Source organism: Eucyclogobius newberryi, unplaced genomic scaffold (assembly GCF_026437365.1).
Source record: "Eucyclogobius newberryi isolate DKJ021-1_F unplaced genomic scaffold, fEucNew1.0.hap1 SCAF_3, whole genome shotgun sequence".
NCBI lineage: Eukaryota > Metazoa > Chordata > Actinopteri > Gobiiformes > Gobiidae > Eucyclogobius > Eucyclogobius newberryi.
This window is the reverse complement of record NW_027315945.1, coordinates 15,870,348-15,887,890: the sequence shown is the minus strand read 5'-3', so window position 1 is coordinate 15,887,890 and position 17,543 is coordinate 15,870,348. Positions and strand designations below refer to the sequence as shown.

Genomic DNA, 17,543 nt, shown 5'->3' with positions numbered 1-17,543 from the left:
CAGATAAACAGTGTTTGTAAATCAATACTCGCATGTAACTATTGCAGATTAAGAGATCGATCAGTAGATACGACCAACCAATGGTGTATATGTGTTTTATGTTAACTTACCACCGTCTTTACAACTTCAAAACGCGCCATATACAAACTTTCATGGACAGCTGCTTGAGTCTTGAAAAAAAAAAGCTACGAGGCATAGATTTATTAGATTCTAACTATTAATTACATAATAATAATAATAATAATAATAATAATAATAATAATAATAATAGAGTGGTTGTGGGCCCTGCAAAGGTCAACTCCCATGTCGTCTTTTTTTAGGCCTAACAGTTTATTTGAAACTTAATCCAATTTTATTTATTTGTTATAACTGTCTCATCTCTGTCTGTGGATATTTAATAGCAAGAAAATAAAAAATACATGAATACGGCATACTGAGCACCCTACAGACCTGGTTCATAGATCATTCATTCACTCTCCTGAATTCGTTAATTCAATTAGAATTACTTTGCATCCTAGTGGAAGATGTTTAATCGGTGCGTTTAACGATGGGAAATATTATCAAAACTCATACCTTCAAATTTACTTTCACCCTAAATAATAATAATAATAATAAACATTATCATTATCATTATTATAGTATAATAATAATAATAATAATAATAATAATAATTATTATTATTATTATTATTATTATTATTATTATTATTATTATTATTATTGAACGAATTGTGTTTATTTCTTTTTTCTATTTGATTTTTGGGCAGTAGTTTTTGGAGTTCCGGTCCTGGCGTCATCCCGTTAAATTTTAGTACACCTGCACAAAATAACTTAACTAAATTCAATTGAATAATTCCTAGATTTTGTAGTTTTTACGGATTAGGCTATAATTAGCAGATTGGGATCCCGAAGAAAGTTTTTTTTTTTCTCCAGGCAGGTTGTAATAGGCCAAGTTACACTCGAAATGGCTAAAGCTATCGGTGTTTTAATTTTTTGTTTTTGGGCAAGATGAAGAGTGAAAAGGATCATTATTTTAGTGCTTTTATTAAGAATATGTTTATTTAGGCCATATGTAAAAGTCCGAATACGGCATGTTACTAATGCGTTTGACCTGCGGTAAATACGCGTTAATATTTGGACATCTCTTACATCTAAATTTCAATTTATATAGATTTGATCTGCTCGTCTTGCTGTCGAATTACGTGCCTCTCCTCTTCCCCTTTCTGTCTCATTCGGAACGCAAACTTCTGACAGGTGTTTGATTTTTCCCCTTCATTTTCCTCTTTCAAAAAAAAAAAAAAAAAGCTCTCATCCTTAATGTGTTGTCATCTGGAAAGCAATTTCGCATGATCAAAGTGCGGCTAGTTAGTGCGCTCAATATCCTCCTCTGCAGCGCGCTTCTCATACATCGATAACGAGACACGAGAGGCTCCCGCGCGTCGAGCTGCATCCTGGGCCCCTGAGTCTCTCTCTCTTTCTGCACAGACACACCTCGAGCGCAAAAACACTCATATCCTCAAGTGTGCCTAAGTATGGTGCACGTACAGCAGCAGAGGGAATATGTAAAGAATTATATACCGTGCGCCGTGGTGCCTCGCTGCGTTTCTATAAGACTCCAAGAGTAAATAAGGTGATTGATCTGTGGTCTGAAGGGCACCACTGGGTCTCGCGGGAACACAAACACAGAATTTACTCCCATCTGCGCAACTTATTTAAATATATATATATATTAATAGGCCTATACCTCTGTTCTCCTTGTGATATTGTTTTTGTAGTAGATTTGATCATTTGTCTTTTTTTTACAGGTAGCGTCAACATTCTGGTCTCTTCCTCCTCCTGGTTTCCGGGTGGTAACAGACGCACACGGGGCACAAACAGTCCAGTCCAGTCCAGAGCCAGAAGAGTGGGCTTCGGCCTCAGGTGCATCTCTGAGGCGGGGCGACACGGAGATCCAGGTGGGTGAACTCTGCCGACAAACACACAGGCCATACACCTACTGGCGCATTCGAAAGCATGCTAATGTGCTATTAGCTTGGACTAAGGAAAAAACAGTGAACATACTTTTGATTGTGTCTGCTTTGGTTCACCTGACTTACAAAAGCAAACAAAACACTTTTTTACTTCTACTTTTTGGCCCTCATTACTTTTTAGTAATGTATGAACCAAGTCACGTCTCTAATTGTAGGCTATAATTTTCAAAATTACAATATTTATCATAGTGTCACAAATTGGCTTATTTTGTGGAGAGCTCTGTCTGAAAATATATTTTGTTAAAAAAGAGAATTGACCCCTGCTCTATGGGTCCTCATTTATACACACAGGCCATTCTGGAGGCTCTTTTGCTTTGTAAAGTTTTTTTTGTGGGACAGATATGTCTGTGAATAATCAAAGGTGTTCAATGCGCCATGCATTGCCTATGGCAATAACCGATCACATGCTACATTTTTCCTCCAGCCAGCAAATGTCGAAACACTTCCTCCGGCTCCTTCTCCTCTCCCTAATTCATCCTGTCCAATATTAGCCCTATGGCTCAAGTTTGCCTTACACTATTATTCAGTAAAACACTTGAACCTGTACCACTTTAAGAGCACACAGGGCAAGTGAAGGACTCAGCTGTATCTGCCCCATCTCCCAGCAGTGCCCCTCCTCTTCAGTGGCCCCTGTTCCCCCTTTGCTGCCACACCTGGTAACTACAAACTTGTACACAATAATAACAGCCACATGTCTCCATCTATCTCACCATCTCGTCTGTCGACCATTAGTGGAGTGGCTGAGAGACTTGCAGGCGTGAAAGGTCAGTTAATCAATGGCTCGCAATTTGACAAATCCCTGCGTCTCTTATCATCCTCATGGGCGTTTAGGGCCCCAAAAGAAGGACCACAGAGATAAATGCTTAATCCTGACCACAGCGCGAGAGGGGACGGACGTGGAGCTGGAGTCCTGAGCAGTGTCGGGGAGCTCACAGTGCAGTGGAGAGACAGGAAGGTGGGCAAATCCAAGGTAAAAGAAAGTACAAAATAGTAGATGTGGAAGTGACTGGAAGCAAACCTGGAAGGTGAACAATATACATTTGGAAATGACAGTTTCTCCGTTTGCTGTCACAGTGAAAAAATAAAAATAAAACTAGAGGGGGACTTGGTGTGCTCCAAGATCATCGACTTCGCCTCGGGGTTGACAGGTTGCACACTTAGCTGCTAGGTTGACATCGAAATCCTGCTCTGTTACAAGCTCAGGTGCTGTGTGCAAACTTGAGAAAAAGCTGAAGAAAACAAAGGTGTATGAGTGCTCCAATTCCCCTGAGGCATGTTAGCCTGCCCGCAGCAGTGTGCAACCAACAGGAAAATGAGCTTTTGTCCACAAGGCTGGCCTGCTTTTTTTACCTCCCATTTTTTGAACTACAGGGGTTTAGAAGGTGCCATGTATTTTTCTTTTCACCCCTTGACAAGAACCACATAGTCCACAGTGGAATATCTCTTATAGGCTAATGACAAGGTCTGACATAACACAGGAAAGCCGCTTGAGCTATGGACTGCATGCTTGTCCTTTATCTCAATCTCAATACAAACTCAATGTGATTCAATTGAGATTAGCCGCGCCAGAATGAAAAGCAGATCCCAAGTATTGCCAAAGCACTTAGGAGGCAATGAAAGGAGCACATCGACACACGCTGTAACCCATGTAAGAGCCAGCCAGTTGTGGAGAGTGGCGGGGAAGAATAAGGTCAAAATATGATAAAACAATGAACAGTGCAAACGGATGTGAAAATGATTAGAGGTTCAAGGGTGAGCAAAACGTCCAAAAGTGATGTATGAGCACAAGGCGGACAAGAAGAGTTACTCGAAGAAAGATTAAGTCAAGTTGTCCCCGGTCAGTCATTAATCCGATTTAAGAGCAATTAAGGTGAGACTGATTCCTTCCTAGAGAGGAAAAAAGATGGAGAGGGCAAGAAGAGACGAGGTAGACTCAGGAAGGCGGCCGCAGCGGCTAGTAAGGAGTGATTGAAGGACAGAAGAGGAAATAAAACAAGTGTTTGAACCCTGGATGGGTTTAGTGGGCTATTTGGCACAAGGCATGAGACAAGTTTGTTGTCCATGCAGTTTAAAAAACCCGTCAATTACCAGAGTGTTTCTTTTTGTAGCCCTGTATAATGCATAATAATCTACACTTGAAGTGACTCTAAAACAGCAGTTTTGTGAAGCATTGGATAGACATCGCCCAATCTGAGAGTACGATTATTACTGGATTGTTTTCCAAACCTAGTATATTTGGTGAATAGGTCTGATCAGACTGTCCATATCGTCTATTACCTAAATTATTCTCTCCATCAAGCACCTTTAAATCCAGCTACAGCGTAATGGTCAAAATTACTCTTGTGACTTATTCCTACCTTGTTTTAAACCTATTTACATATATAATAAAGAAAAAAAGAAAAATAAACCGTACACCTTTGGGAGAGAACATTTGAAAGTGCCAACCAGTGCCCACAGTTTGCCTGCCAGATTCTCTCCTACCAGAGCTACTGGAGGGTAACTGCAATGTTGAGTGTAAGGTCAAAAGCACTGGCCTCTCCCACTCACCTGCTGGCGACACAAAAGGGCAGAGAGAGGAGAAAAAACAGCGAGACAGCAGCACCATGTAACAAAGCGGTCGACTCCTGCGTTGAATGAAAATGAAAAGCACCTCCTCCACCTCGAACAAACCTTCGTGTTGTTCCAGATGTGTATCGGGGGTCCCGGGGTCGACACCAGGGTGCTGTAACATTGCTGTGTCTATTGGGAGATGGAGCTACCGATAGCTCAGACGTCTGACATGAACACAACAGTACATAAATCAAACGCACCGATATGCACTTATCTCCCACAAGCAACACACTCTGCATAGAACAAGAGCGCGTGTAAAGTTTAGGGTGAAAGTAATGGAGCTGCATTGTTCCGGTCTTTCAGAATATTTTTTTTGATCTGATAAACAGTGTACAAACAGTGTAAATAGCAGTAGGACAACTGTCTGTTATATTATAAGGCTGGTTAAGGCAAAGAATGGAGCAGATTGAAAGTTGAGAAGATAGCTTTTTGTGGTGCAACATTTGTGGTGTGAATGGGAATGATTTCATTGACTAACTTCCATTCTGATTGAACAAGTCAGCTTGTTGTGGTTGATCATTCAAAGTCATTATTTAGTAATAGTCATTGGATCATTTCATCTTCCACGATAAAACTTTTAAAGAGGAGTTTTGTGGAGTACCAAATTCCCCTAGAGCCCAATTTCTGGTTCATACATGATGATGCAATTAGGTTGTTAGTTTGGGTGGATGTACATATGGTTGCCATACTCTTGGGATAGTATAACAAATGTGAACGCAGTGTATACTGTTAAAAGACAAATTAACCTGGATGGCCATTTGGCTTGGCACCATTTCCCTAAGTATTTTGCCTAATGAACCCAAATATGTGATATTCCATAAACAAATGACACTGGTTTTAGGAATCATTGTCCATACGGACCTGGCCTACAGCAGACTTCAAGATCTCCAATACAGAATTTCAGGAATGCATTTGCACATTTCTTACCCCTTTAAACATTTTGGATTAGATGTGATTGATTTTGAAATAAGTATGGTAGTCTAATGCATTAAATATATATGTATATATATATATATATATATATATATATATATATATATATATATATATATATATATATTCTTCTTCTTCTATGGGACATTGACCATTGTCCTTTATCACTCCTTGGGAATGAGTACAGGCCTGACAGATCACCCTGCACACATCCCTCGCTATGATTTCATCTTTTATCCTTGTTCTTCTCCAGATCCTCTTCTATTTTTGCATCGCAGTTGTGAGTACCAATCTGCAGGCCATCAGCGCTCCCAGATTGAGAGGCCATTTGGCTGCTGTTGACAGGAGAGAACAGCTATCGACAGGGTCCTGCCGCGGGAGGCGTGTCTCAGCCGCTGCGTCCAAAGCGTTTGTGGCGTTTAATACACTGTAGCCGTAGTCGTCACAGCCCTCGCCCTGCGTGCTACTGCCATCCGGATCAATATGCAGTGGGTTAGAGAGAAATGGACCATCTGATGCACACTCTGGCAGGGGATGAGGGGGAGCAGGGAACAGCAGGGAGGGGAGCCTGGCTAAACGAAGGTTTTAGAAGGAAGACTAAAGAGAGAGGAGGAAATTATGTTGGCTTTAAAAGACCTTTCTTGCAGTTACAGAGATTTTTCTTAGTTTTTCAGAATTTGCTTGTTGTAATAAAGGTTGAAGAGATGTTTTGCAGCAAATTGTGAACATATTGTATTTTTTTTTTCTGATTGTATTCCTCTTATTAACTTTTTTGATGAGCTTCAGTCTCATTAAAATAGAAATAATGATATACGATAGAACTGGCAGATAATCATAACTGAAGGAGCAGGTAATTCAATTTGGCAATTTATTTGGAGCCACAGTTCAAACCCTCAAACCAACATATACTGCAAAGTCAGTAAATCTATTTACTTATGTTGAGTAAATCCAGTCATTGTATTAGCATTTAGTCCAACAAACATTTACTAGTAAATACCCTGTTCACTTGAATGCACCATTAGCCTGAGCAGTGCAGCCCTTTAACTCTATCTCTTGCATGTTAACCCTGACAAAGTGACAATAACAGGGTTCAGTCAAGCTGTTGGGATAGTCTAAGTACACTCATGCATGTGCCGAGAGAGATAGTTTTGACCAGTGCTTGGAGAAAGTGGTTTGCACCTGAAAGAGACATTCAGCTGGCAGAGAAAACAGATCGGAGCAAGCCAGGATAGACGCTGTAAAAACGGGGAAGACTCTAGACACCAGGGAGGATACACAGAGGAAAGGAAAAAAGACATTCAGGAAGAGAGGAGTGGAAGATAGGGAGAAAGAGGGGGGTCAGAACAGAGAGGGGTGCACTGGGGGGCGATGAGGAGGGGGGTAAAATTTCCATCAGGTTTTCAATTGGGGCGGATCAATAGTGTATTAGAGCTCACCTTGACCCCTTCTCCACACCCCCCTCTTCTTCTGCAGCGGCCCGGCGTGCACACCGAGCTACTCTCCTTCACAGCAGGGGAACAGGCTGTGGGTAGAGATTGCATTACGGCCACTCTTTCTTGCACCAAAGTGGCAGAAAATGGCACAATAAACGCAAAAGCTGACAAGAAAGAAAGGAGAAGTAAGTCGCGGCAAAGCAGTATCTCACAAAAACGTATCTAATATGTAGATAACATATCTAATGTGGACCGTAAATTGTACCAAAAAGAGCAGAAATGTCACTTTATAACCATGTTTGGAATTAGACGTTTCTTTCTAAATAATAGATTAGATATGTGATTATAATTTTGCATACCTCCAATTGCAATAATATATATATATATATATATATATATATATATATATATATATATATATATATATATATATATATATATACATTTTCTTTTCCCTTTTTTCTCCCTGATATAAGACCAAGTCTTCTAATTACATTAATTCATTTGTATCAAGTGAAATGGTTAAATTAAGCGGAACAAGCGGAAAATACTAGTGCAACCACCTAGACTTTAATTCAAAAATTGGATCTTCAAGTGGATTTTCAACCAGGTGCGTTTTGAAATATAACCATTTTTATGCTCTTTATTGCTGGAAATACATTTACAGACTCAGAAAAACAGTTTGACACAATTTTGTTAACATCTCAATCAAGCAACATTGCAGTAGCCTACAACATGTCACTGCATGAAATAAACAACAAATACTATATCTGTATTTTACAATGTTGCATTCCTCTTGAAGAAAACTAGTAAGAGACATCTATATTTGGCACCGCTTTACTACTGAACATTTTGTTATTTGAATAAGTGAGACTTATCCTCTTCTCAAAGACAGGACACCCTTGCGGGACATCTGAAGACATGCATGAGGACAGGGCAGGGGGCACCAGGAGCGCAGCCGCTGATGGAGAAGAAGGAGGGAGCAGGTGAATAAAAAAAATTGATCCGGGGAGTTTAGCATTTAGACACAGTTTACAAAGCCATATGAAGTGGAGTGGAGGGGGCAGACACTTAACTTTACAATAGGTCAGCTTTGACTATTTGACTAACTCCAACCCTGTCAGCCTCCGAAACAAATGGCAAGCAGCGTTCTCCACGATCCATCTCTACGTGAGCGCGTGATTTAGTTGTTTAGACAGGAGCTTGTTTGTAAAAGAGCAGACCGACTTGCAGCACCATCCTCATCTCTTCCCCACATTTCCTAATGCTGTTCCTATTGTCACCCATCTACACTTGGCTGCACTTGCACACACGGCAACCTGGCAACATACAGACACACACACACACACACACACACACACGTACGAACACTCTCGCACAAAGTCTGTCCCACTCGCTGAGGGGGAGAAAAGGCAAGGGAAAAAAGGAGAGAAAAAGAAATCGATCGTCGGGGATAGCGGTGCGCGTCGGAGGATCGTATCTTGTCAAAATAATATATTACCCTCATCCCCGCCTGATCGATGCGGTGGATTAGGGACGGAGGGGCTCCTCTCTCCCCCCGCCTGCCCCCGCCTCTCGCTCTTCCTCGCTGCCTCTGTTCCTCCACGGCGCTTGGTGCAGTTTAATATTTACCTCCGTGAAAGAGCGGCCGCGACGGCTCTCAGCCCTAATTGATTCCGACACATGGGGCTCTGTGCTCAGGCTGCGGATGAGAGGAGGGAGGGCAGAGGCGCTCGCAGAGAAATAGGAGCGAGATGGACAGGGGAGGGAGGAGAAGTGAGGAGGGGATATACCGTCTGCAAAACAGTGACCGAAATGGCAAAACTTTAGAGTTGGTTAATTCAACCAGTTAACATACTCCAACAACTAAAGAGATTCTCCCACAAACCTGAAAGTTGTTGGTTAAATCCTGTTATGCAAAAGTACAAGCGCTACTGTTGTGTCCTTCTGCAAGACACTTTATCCACCTGGACTTAAAATGTGTTATTTGGGTGATTGTGATCTGAGAGTTTGCTGACAGAATAGTTTATGTAGTGACTGAAGCTTGGATTAAAAACCAAGTTGTAAAGTGCAACTGAATCCACTTTCTTTTTATATCTGAGTTTCCACCATATCATCTGACAGTTTAGGCCTGTCACGATGACACATTTTGAAATGTGATATATTATTGTATAAAATATCATGGTATTGTGAAAATACTTTGTGACACTGAGAGAATAACTGTGAATGTTCTAACTGAACAGATTTTAAAATAACATGAGCTTAACTATAGAATAATAGAATAAAACACTAAAGTCGTGTAGTATCAGATCAAGTCATAGATATGTCAATTATTTAACCTTACAGCTGGAATTTGAGTTTGAAAAGTCTGTTGTTTGTGCAAAGAACCCCCAAAATATGGTCTAGCTATATTTTTGATATAGTATCATGACAGGCAAGAGAGAGAGTGTTTCCCTAAATATTTAGATGTCAATTTTAAGATTCAGTTTGCAGAGGAAAATCTAATTATAGGTCTTTAAATTGTGGTATTCAATTAAGTATTGAATTAAGGGGAGATATTTTCAGAAAGTATCCCAAATTATCAAAACAAAAGGTCCGCTTATTTAAAAGTTGACAGCCTCCAAAGTTCCAAACCATGAGCCATTGCAATATAATTTACCATATGCACTATGTTATTCTGGGGTGACAATATTACATTATGGGGCTCGTCCTAATCCAGGTTACGACCCTGGCTCATTGGCGTCGTAAACGGGTTGCCATGACTTCCTAGAATCTCTTTCTCATTGAGTTAAAAGGATGATCTTTGCAGGCTCGTTAACAACAGAGAGGAAAACGCATTTGGCAAGTCCAGGCGGCTCGGAGGAAATATCGCCGAGGTTAACGGGAATGAGGCTGGAGACAGATGTGAATGTTTGTGGCACAATTGGAAGGCGGAGGGGACGTATGGCGCGGCTAGAGCCCGGAAAATGAATCAGGAAGAATGAGGGGAAGCGGCGAGGAGTAGGTGGAAATGGGCCAGCCCCGTGGAAGAAACAGGCAGCGGGCCGGGGCAGTATAAGAAGGGGGCCCTGCAGAGCAAATGAGAAGGATTAGGAGAGCGACATGAAGATGGATAGGATGAGAGGAGTGAAACATGAAGGCTACAATGCACAGCGCCAATAAAAGGCCAGGGAGAAATAGGGGTATGATGGAAAAGAGAGCCGGCGCGCTGCGAAGGTGACAGGATGATATCAGGTGGGATAGACAGAGCAGCGCAGGAGTGATAGCACAGGAGCGAGAAGAGGGGCCATATTTCCCGCTGAAGGAACTGGCCTGTCAGGCTGTTCCGCCGGCCACGAGCGCCCCCATAAAACACAGCAGCAGGCGGTGCATGAGGTGACTTATGTGTATATCTATGCTCTGTCAATATTTCTTTCTGTCTTCCTTCCCGGTGTGCTCCTTCCACTGTTCCCTCACGCTGCATTCATCGTAGCAGTTAGCACTTATTAGCGTCCAATGCACTTTTTGATCTGCCTTTTAAGAAAACAGAAGAGAAAAAACATGAATAATACCCCTTTAGAGTATTGTCACGATGCTAAAATTACAAATGGTTTTGAAGGCAAAGGCTCCATACTTGATACTGATGTTGGCACCACAATGATAATAATGTGTTTTTTTACACAATAGACGATCATTTTCATCACAAAATAGTAGGAGTTTTTAGTGTTATCGTTATCTCAGTTTCCTAGCACTGTTTTGGGGATTTTTGACCATTTAAAAGATTTTTTTTTGTTGCAAAAGTCCCAATTTTTCAGCTCTTCAAAACCCATACTAGTTCTTATATACAAAGGACATTCTAAAAGTATTTGCGGAATGTACCAACTTAGTTCTATTTATGTGTTTATTTTCAATTGCTATAATCTTGGTATCAATTAATATCTGGGTGTCCATTTTTTGGACAACCATACCTGTTATACATAACCTTTAGCTGTTTTGATGGGGCTAAACAGATGATTAAAAATATATATATATATCACATTTCTTGATTGTCGGTTTGGGGATTGAACAGAAATCTGAGTGCTAAGAGATTATGCGTTCCAATAGCCGTTTCGCCTTCAGACCATGAGCCTGGATACTGGTCTTGAGTAAATAGCTTGACCTTCTTTTACCGACCTGTTCCACTTTAACATGGAACCTCTTATTTTGTACTTTTTGTCTTTCTTTTCTGCTTTTCTTTCTCAACGCAGCAAATTACCTTACAGTAATGGTTTTCATCTCGATATGGATGGATGCTCGTGGTTGTATTAGTGCTGAAGATGTACTCTACGCTCTCCCTTCCACATAATAAGAGGTTGGAGGGTTCCTGGGAGCCCTTGTTTGCAGAGTGGCTTGCGGACAGTTCACTTGGCAGGCTCCTGTCCCCAGTGATCCTCGCCATAATCTGATACTGATGGAGAGCCAAAGCAAATATTCTTATTGATGTTCCGATCACAAAGTCTATCCATAGGCACCACACGCTCACTCTCCTACAAAGAGGCTGGCAGCCAGTTTTGCATGTACCACACCAAGAGAGTGGAGTGTCTTATTCAAATGTGCATGTATGAGGCAGGTGTTGGTTGTTGGTTGTAGCGCCCCAGAACCAAAGCACCGGGTGGTAGTGTGATTTATTCATGTGGTCCCTGCGAGCGCTGCACCTCCTCTTCCTCATTTGGCACAGGCTCCTCTCCACAGCACAGGCCTGGGGAGCGTGAAGGGCCACGGGGGGGCAAGTATCCCGTAGATACCCAGCCCCAGTCCTCTACGTCGACTACCGCTGGACACTCACAAATTAGACCTGCTCTGCAATTTGCCTATATATATATTCATCAACAACCCACTGCAAATACGGACTACTTTTGGCTATGTTTTGGAGATCAACTTTTTAAAGAGGAGATGCTCAGCGTGAGGTCAAGAGTTGGAGAAAAATATGGAAATAGATTTGAATAGTAGATTTTGTGTTGCTGGGTCAAAAACTAAATTCATCCAGGTGTTGACTCATGTAATGTTTATTAGACATATTGATCCAGGACTTGTCTTTTACTTACTAAACTGGTTATAGTACACGTTTAGTCAACTTTCAAGGAGACCTATTATGCAAAATTGACTTTTAGGGGCATTTAATCACATTTTAATTGTTTTCCCTTATTATTCAATCACTCGAATTTGTATTTAGAGTGATTCATGCATGTTTGAGTAGCTCCAACATTCACAGTTACACCGCTCCCCACATTCCCCACTGATACACGCCCACTCCCTGTACTTACTTTGTTCTGCGTTTTTGTTTTCTTGAATTCTGCTCACTCTAACTGCAGTCGGGCACACTGTACTTTGTTAGGTGTTAGGGTTATGGTGACGTACGTACTGTAGGGACAGAGGAAAACAGCGCCGCGAACACGGAAGTAAGCAGACTAGTTTTTTCATGATCACAGTGCGATTTAAAATGACCAAAATATGACAGAATGATCCACTGGTGTCATAGATTGTAACTATATAGCAGACAAAAGCACAATAAGTCTTCTTTAACGCTGTAATGTTGATAATTTAGCAACGGGACTAGCATATTTGACATATATTGTATATGACTAACTGATGCAAATTGGGAACTGAGATGTCCTCGTCTTTGGCTTGGCATTGCTGAATTGTTTCCCAAATTCAAAAAAAAAAAAAAGAGTCTCCTTGCAGCCATCTGGTTTTATTTTTTGCCAAGATACAATTGTTGTGTGTTTGGAGTCAACACTGCCCAACTTTGCTGTAGTGGAAAACTGCCTGAGATGAGTAAAGATGTGTTATTACGAGTGAGTATTGTTGAGAACTGGACAAGTGGTGTAGAAATATGGGACTATTATCAACAGAGAAGGGCATCTGGCGTAAAAACTGAGGCTAAAAGCAAGACTCACTACGAGACACTTTTGTAATATAATGGGAAAAGAGTAATTAGCATTTCATTGGCAGCACAAGGCGACCATGCAGACCCCCAAAACTAGCATAGACGATGACATGTGGACAGACTTTTGAGCTTGCAAAAAAAGTTATATTAAAAATCTTTCACGAAATGAAACGGCACATCAAACTTCCACTGCTGTGACACCAAAGTTATTATTTTTCACCAAACAAGCTGAAAATTTCCAATCCATCTCTCCCACTTCCTCCGCCTCCGTCTCATTCCTGCTGTTTTCTCTCTCCGTCTCTGTTCTTTATTTACAGCTCCCTCCGCACTGGTTCGAGGAGCGGTAACAGAAGTGTCACTTGTCATTATTGGTCTAATTCAGTAATCCGTCATCGTACGCTCACTGTATGCAGCACATTATACGCCGGCACAGCAGGTGTACTAGGCACTGAGGTGGAGATTCGATTTGACACGCGCACACTGGCAGGAGAGAAGTGTGTGTGTGGAACTGTGTGGAACTGTGTGAGTGCTGGACGGGGTGGAACTGACAGGATAGAGAGATTGAATTTTTTAGGTTTTTGGTCAAAGTTCTATGTTCACATTACACGGTAGTATGAGAGCTTTAGTTTCAGTGGGAAATGCTCTGTAAGGTCAGTACTTGGATGTAACGATGTAGTGTCCACAGAGCTATCTGAGTTTTACACTGTAATTTGTGTGATAGGAAGTGGTGAAAAGGACAAAGTACACATCTAAAAATACTGTGTTTAAATTACAGTTCAAGGTATTTGTACTTAACAGGATACTTTTACTTTTATTTCTCTACATTTGAGAGCTGGTATCTGTACTTGTTACTTCACTGCATCTTTTACCTGTACAAGAAAGTAGAAAGTACTTTTCTTTACAGCCTAAAATGTGAGGTTATTTTTTTCATTTTGAGTTAATGTTCCAACTTTGTGAAAACCAAAATATTCAAATAAAAACAGATACAAATTTGGAAGATGATACTTTGTTCAACAGAATGAAGTTTAGAAAAAATTAGAGACTATAAAGTTTAGCTAAACTATGACTGAATTGAAATCGCGCCAACATTTTTTTCCTTAGTTACTGACCATATACTTTGTACCTATCTATTTATTATTTATTTATATATGTAGAGAGCCCATTATCCACTGAAGCATCGCTAGAAGGATAATCCATTCATTGTCTGAAAAGTACAACTAGAATCCAAAAGGTAAGACCATTCAAACTATTTTCATAGATTTGACAATGAGAATATAATTGTGTTCAAACATCAGTAATTACTCTATATTTGCCATATTTTAATATACTTCTAATTGAACCGAAAAGCTTCATCTCAAAAACAGTCAAGCATCTTCAGGTTTTACAAAAACAACGCCCTTGGTTGACCTGTAGAAAAAAGTGGAAAAGTGTGAGTTGATGGCACTACAGGGGCAGTACACTCTGGGTAATACAGTTTTCCTAGCCTGCTCCACTGTGAGAGACACTGGGCTTTAAGGTTTGTGACGGTGAAGTTCCTTTCTCTCTTCATCAACGGCAATTTGTATGTGAGCGCTCACCCCAGTGGTCCCGGCGCGCACGTGGTGGATTTCATCAAGTTCTTAACCCCACCAGGCTCCGAATCCGCTTAGCTCCGTAAGTGTTTTAAACTGTTCCAACAACCAGCGTGCACCGTGTGAGTTCCAGACCTCCACACTAACTGCATTCACTCACTTATTTGTGCTTCATATAACACCTGTCATTTCCAGCGCTTATCGAGCTGCTGCTGCTCTCTCAGAGGAGACTCACAGCTATTGGGTTGTGACCGCTTCCAAGTTCTTCTACGGCCGCCTCTATCTGATTATTTCCACAATTCCTTTTTTCATTAAGAGCAAGTTACCAACATATAGACAATGATTGTGTGTGATTAAAGTATCCACCAACTGTTCATCTTTTAAAGTTTGGAATCTGTGGAGTTTCTTACACTGTGAGTCATTATTCAAATTGTATTTCACTAGCACTGGAAAGAAGGCCTTTCGCTATGTTAGGTGTGAACCACTCAACCAGTCACACTTTGTTGTCTACAAATATAATATAGTTTATGCAACTAGAAGCTAAATATTATGAGTAAATACAGAGGGCGGAAATGTGTGTCTAGCTCAAAAAAGTACTTTCCCTATAAAGTTGAAACACATAGTAACACTACATTACAAAGGCAAATGTAGACTCTCATTGAAACAGCTTTCGTAACATATGTGTGAGTTGAGTCAAATGCCTTTTTTGATTCAAGTTAGGATTTCTTTGCAGCTTTGGCACTATGTATTTAGTTGAAGTTTTACCCTACATTTCATCGTTTAGTTTGACCACTTTAACCACAAACAGCTCATTCAGTTTGCTCAGAGAAAGTCAAACTTTCTAAATTCAACCTTTTTGTGTCCTATAGGTGCCAACAAATATAACATAAATATTATAAATGTCACATCTTATTGCATGCTTAAATTAAATCGACTTGCGATGTGCTATATGCCCTACTCGTTTCCTGGTGCATAATAAATGCATTCCTATTGCGCACGGTGCATGTGTTTCCCGCTGAGCTTCTTCACGCGCATTTACCTTTTATTATCGATCAATGAGAGCAATATTAGCATAAACATATAGCTTCTTATGAAACCGCGCTGCCTGCTGTATAATAAGTGCACTGCTTTAGGCCTGGCATCGATTATCAGTTATCAATCTAGCAGCGATGATCACCACCGAGGGAAGCTTTATATTTTTGATCATATCTGACAGACGCCATCAATATACAATGTACTGTTCTGCCGTAGCAAATCACGGCTGTGCATGTGCAGGAAAATAGAGGACATAGAGGATAGTACTGTGGAGTAGTTTATGTGTGACAGAGAGGATGGGCAACGTCAAGAGAAGTTTTCCAAAGTGGCACCGGAGGAAAGAGGGAAGGAAAGGCTGAAGGAAGGAAAGGGTTTGAATTATGGTCCTGTATATGCTCGACTGGACACGAGACAGAGCGCGCGGACCGTGATGGCGAAGTGTTGAAGAAAAAGATGAGAGGTGAGCCCCAAGGTGCGCAGGAAACCGACAGGGAGGGGCTGATGATGAATGGACGGGGCGCGGGGAGAAGAGACGCGGCAGCAGCAGCAGCAAAGACACTGACGCTGGTTCGCCCCGGTCCCGCGCTGCTCCGGGAATGATGAAACGTTAATTAAAGTAAACGAGGTACCTGAGCTCCGCGTCTAACCCCGCTGTCACATGCTCTGTCAGGGAGCTGAGGGGGGACTTTGTGCGCACTATAATCCAGACTTTATGTGGCGTGATGGCTGCCACGATGCTGTGTTACGCGCGATAATTAAATGCACAATCTTCTCTTTTTGGCATCTTCAAACTTTTCTGTCACTTCATTTCCTGTGTAATTTCACAGAAATGGAGAACATTTTCCCACGTTATTTTAACCGCACAATTTAATTGGTCTTTATTTTGACTGATTTTTTTTTTTTTTTTGCAACACATTTTGGTAGATTCAACCCATACTTTGTGCGCTTTTTTTTTACAAACTCTGAGATCTGGTTTTCTTGCTTCCAAAAACATTCACTGTATGAAAAAAAAAAAAAAAAACTATAAAATAACACTGAGATAAACTGATTCAAATAGTTTATCCATCTAATATTCTGCAAACATTTTAGGCTAGTATAAGTGGAAACTTATTTGTCTTTAGATCAATGTTTAACCAACAATCAACAAATCAAAGCAATTACAAAACATAATTATAGCAAGCATTTGTATTTTTGTATAAGCACATTCAAATAGTTTTGAAATGTTCCCTCCAAAGACATGGAGATGATCAGTATCCTACAAAGGCGCGTAAATCTTCCTCTTTACGTTCCTCCTCCGCCTTATTTCCCGTTCAATCCACGCAAGGTTTATCCGCCAAGATCACCTTTGCTTCTTTTTAATGCTCATATTCATTCAATTAATCTAGGCTCTAATTCATTTATATATTTATTTACTCAGTCTCGCTATCACTCTGCGCTTTTTTCATCTCTCCCAACGATTATCCCAGAGTCTAATTAGAAATCGATGGCGCTGGGCCGCCGGGTATTTGCAATGTGTTTGTGGACGTTGAGAACAATTCCCCGGACAGAGAAACCGGGAGAAGAAAGCGAGAGGAAGAGGAAACGCTACAGTAACGCCGCGCTGAACTCTGCACACCCACAAACACACACACACAGCCGACTCCAGCGCTCGCAGCTATTCTTCTTACTAAAAAGCTGTTGGAAAGAAGAAAAAAAGAGAACAACAACTCATGTAAAAGGGAGAAATGAAAAGAAAATCAGTTTTTTAACGACGGACACTAGGGAATGCAGTGGAATAGCTGAGGAGTGTTTCCCCGTCTTTTAGTAAAACAAATAAATCCAGAGAGGAAACGCGGTTTAAGTTTAGATGATGGCCTTCAACCAACCACTGAACCACATCCTTATTATTATTATTATTATTATTATCATTATCCATTATTCATAATAATAATAATTAATTAGTTGTTTATTTTATTATTATTATTATTTGAAATCGAATTTATTGCGAATTTAAGATTTTTTTTAGGCCTCAATATTGATTTGTTCGA

The 17,543-nt window shown here is 40.8% G+C and overlaps 1 protein-coding gene across 4 annotated transcripts in view; it reads left to right on the top strand.

Moving 5' to 3' along the window:
• The first annotated feature begins 1,650 nt into the window (after positions 1-1,650).
• Positions 1,651-17,543, top strand: part of erfl1 (Ets2 repressor factor like 1) — a 43,936-nt gene continuing 28,043 nt past the window's right edge. For 2 of the 4 annotated variants that reach the window (XM_072461131.1, XM_072461130.1), the window contains exon 1: positions 7,889-7,991. In XM_072461131.1, the coding sequence (XP_072317232.1) occupies positions 7,927-7,991 (65 nt within the window). In that variant the 5' untranslated portion in view covers positions 7,889-7,926. Of the gene's footprint in view, positions 1,955-7,888; positions 7,992-17,543 lie in introns of those variants that run through there. The other 2 variants (XM_072461134.1, XM_072461132.1) reach the window with 2 other exon arrangements.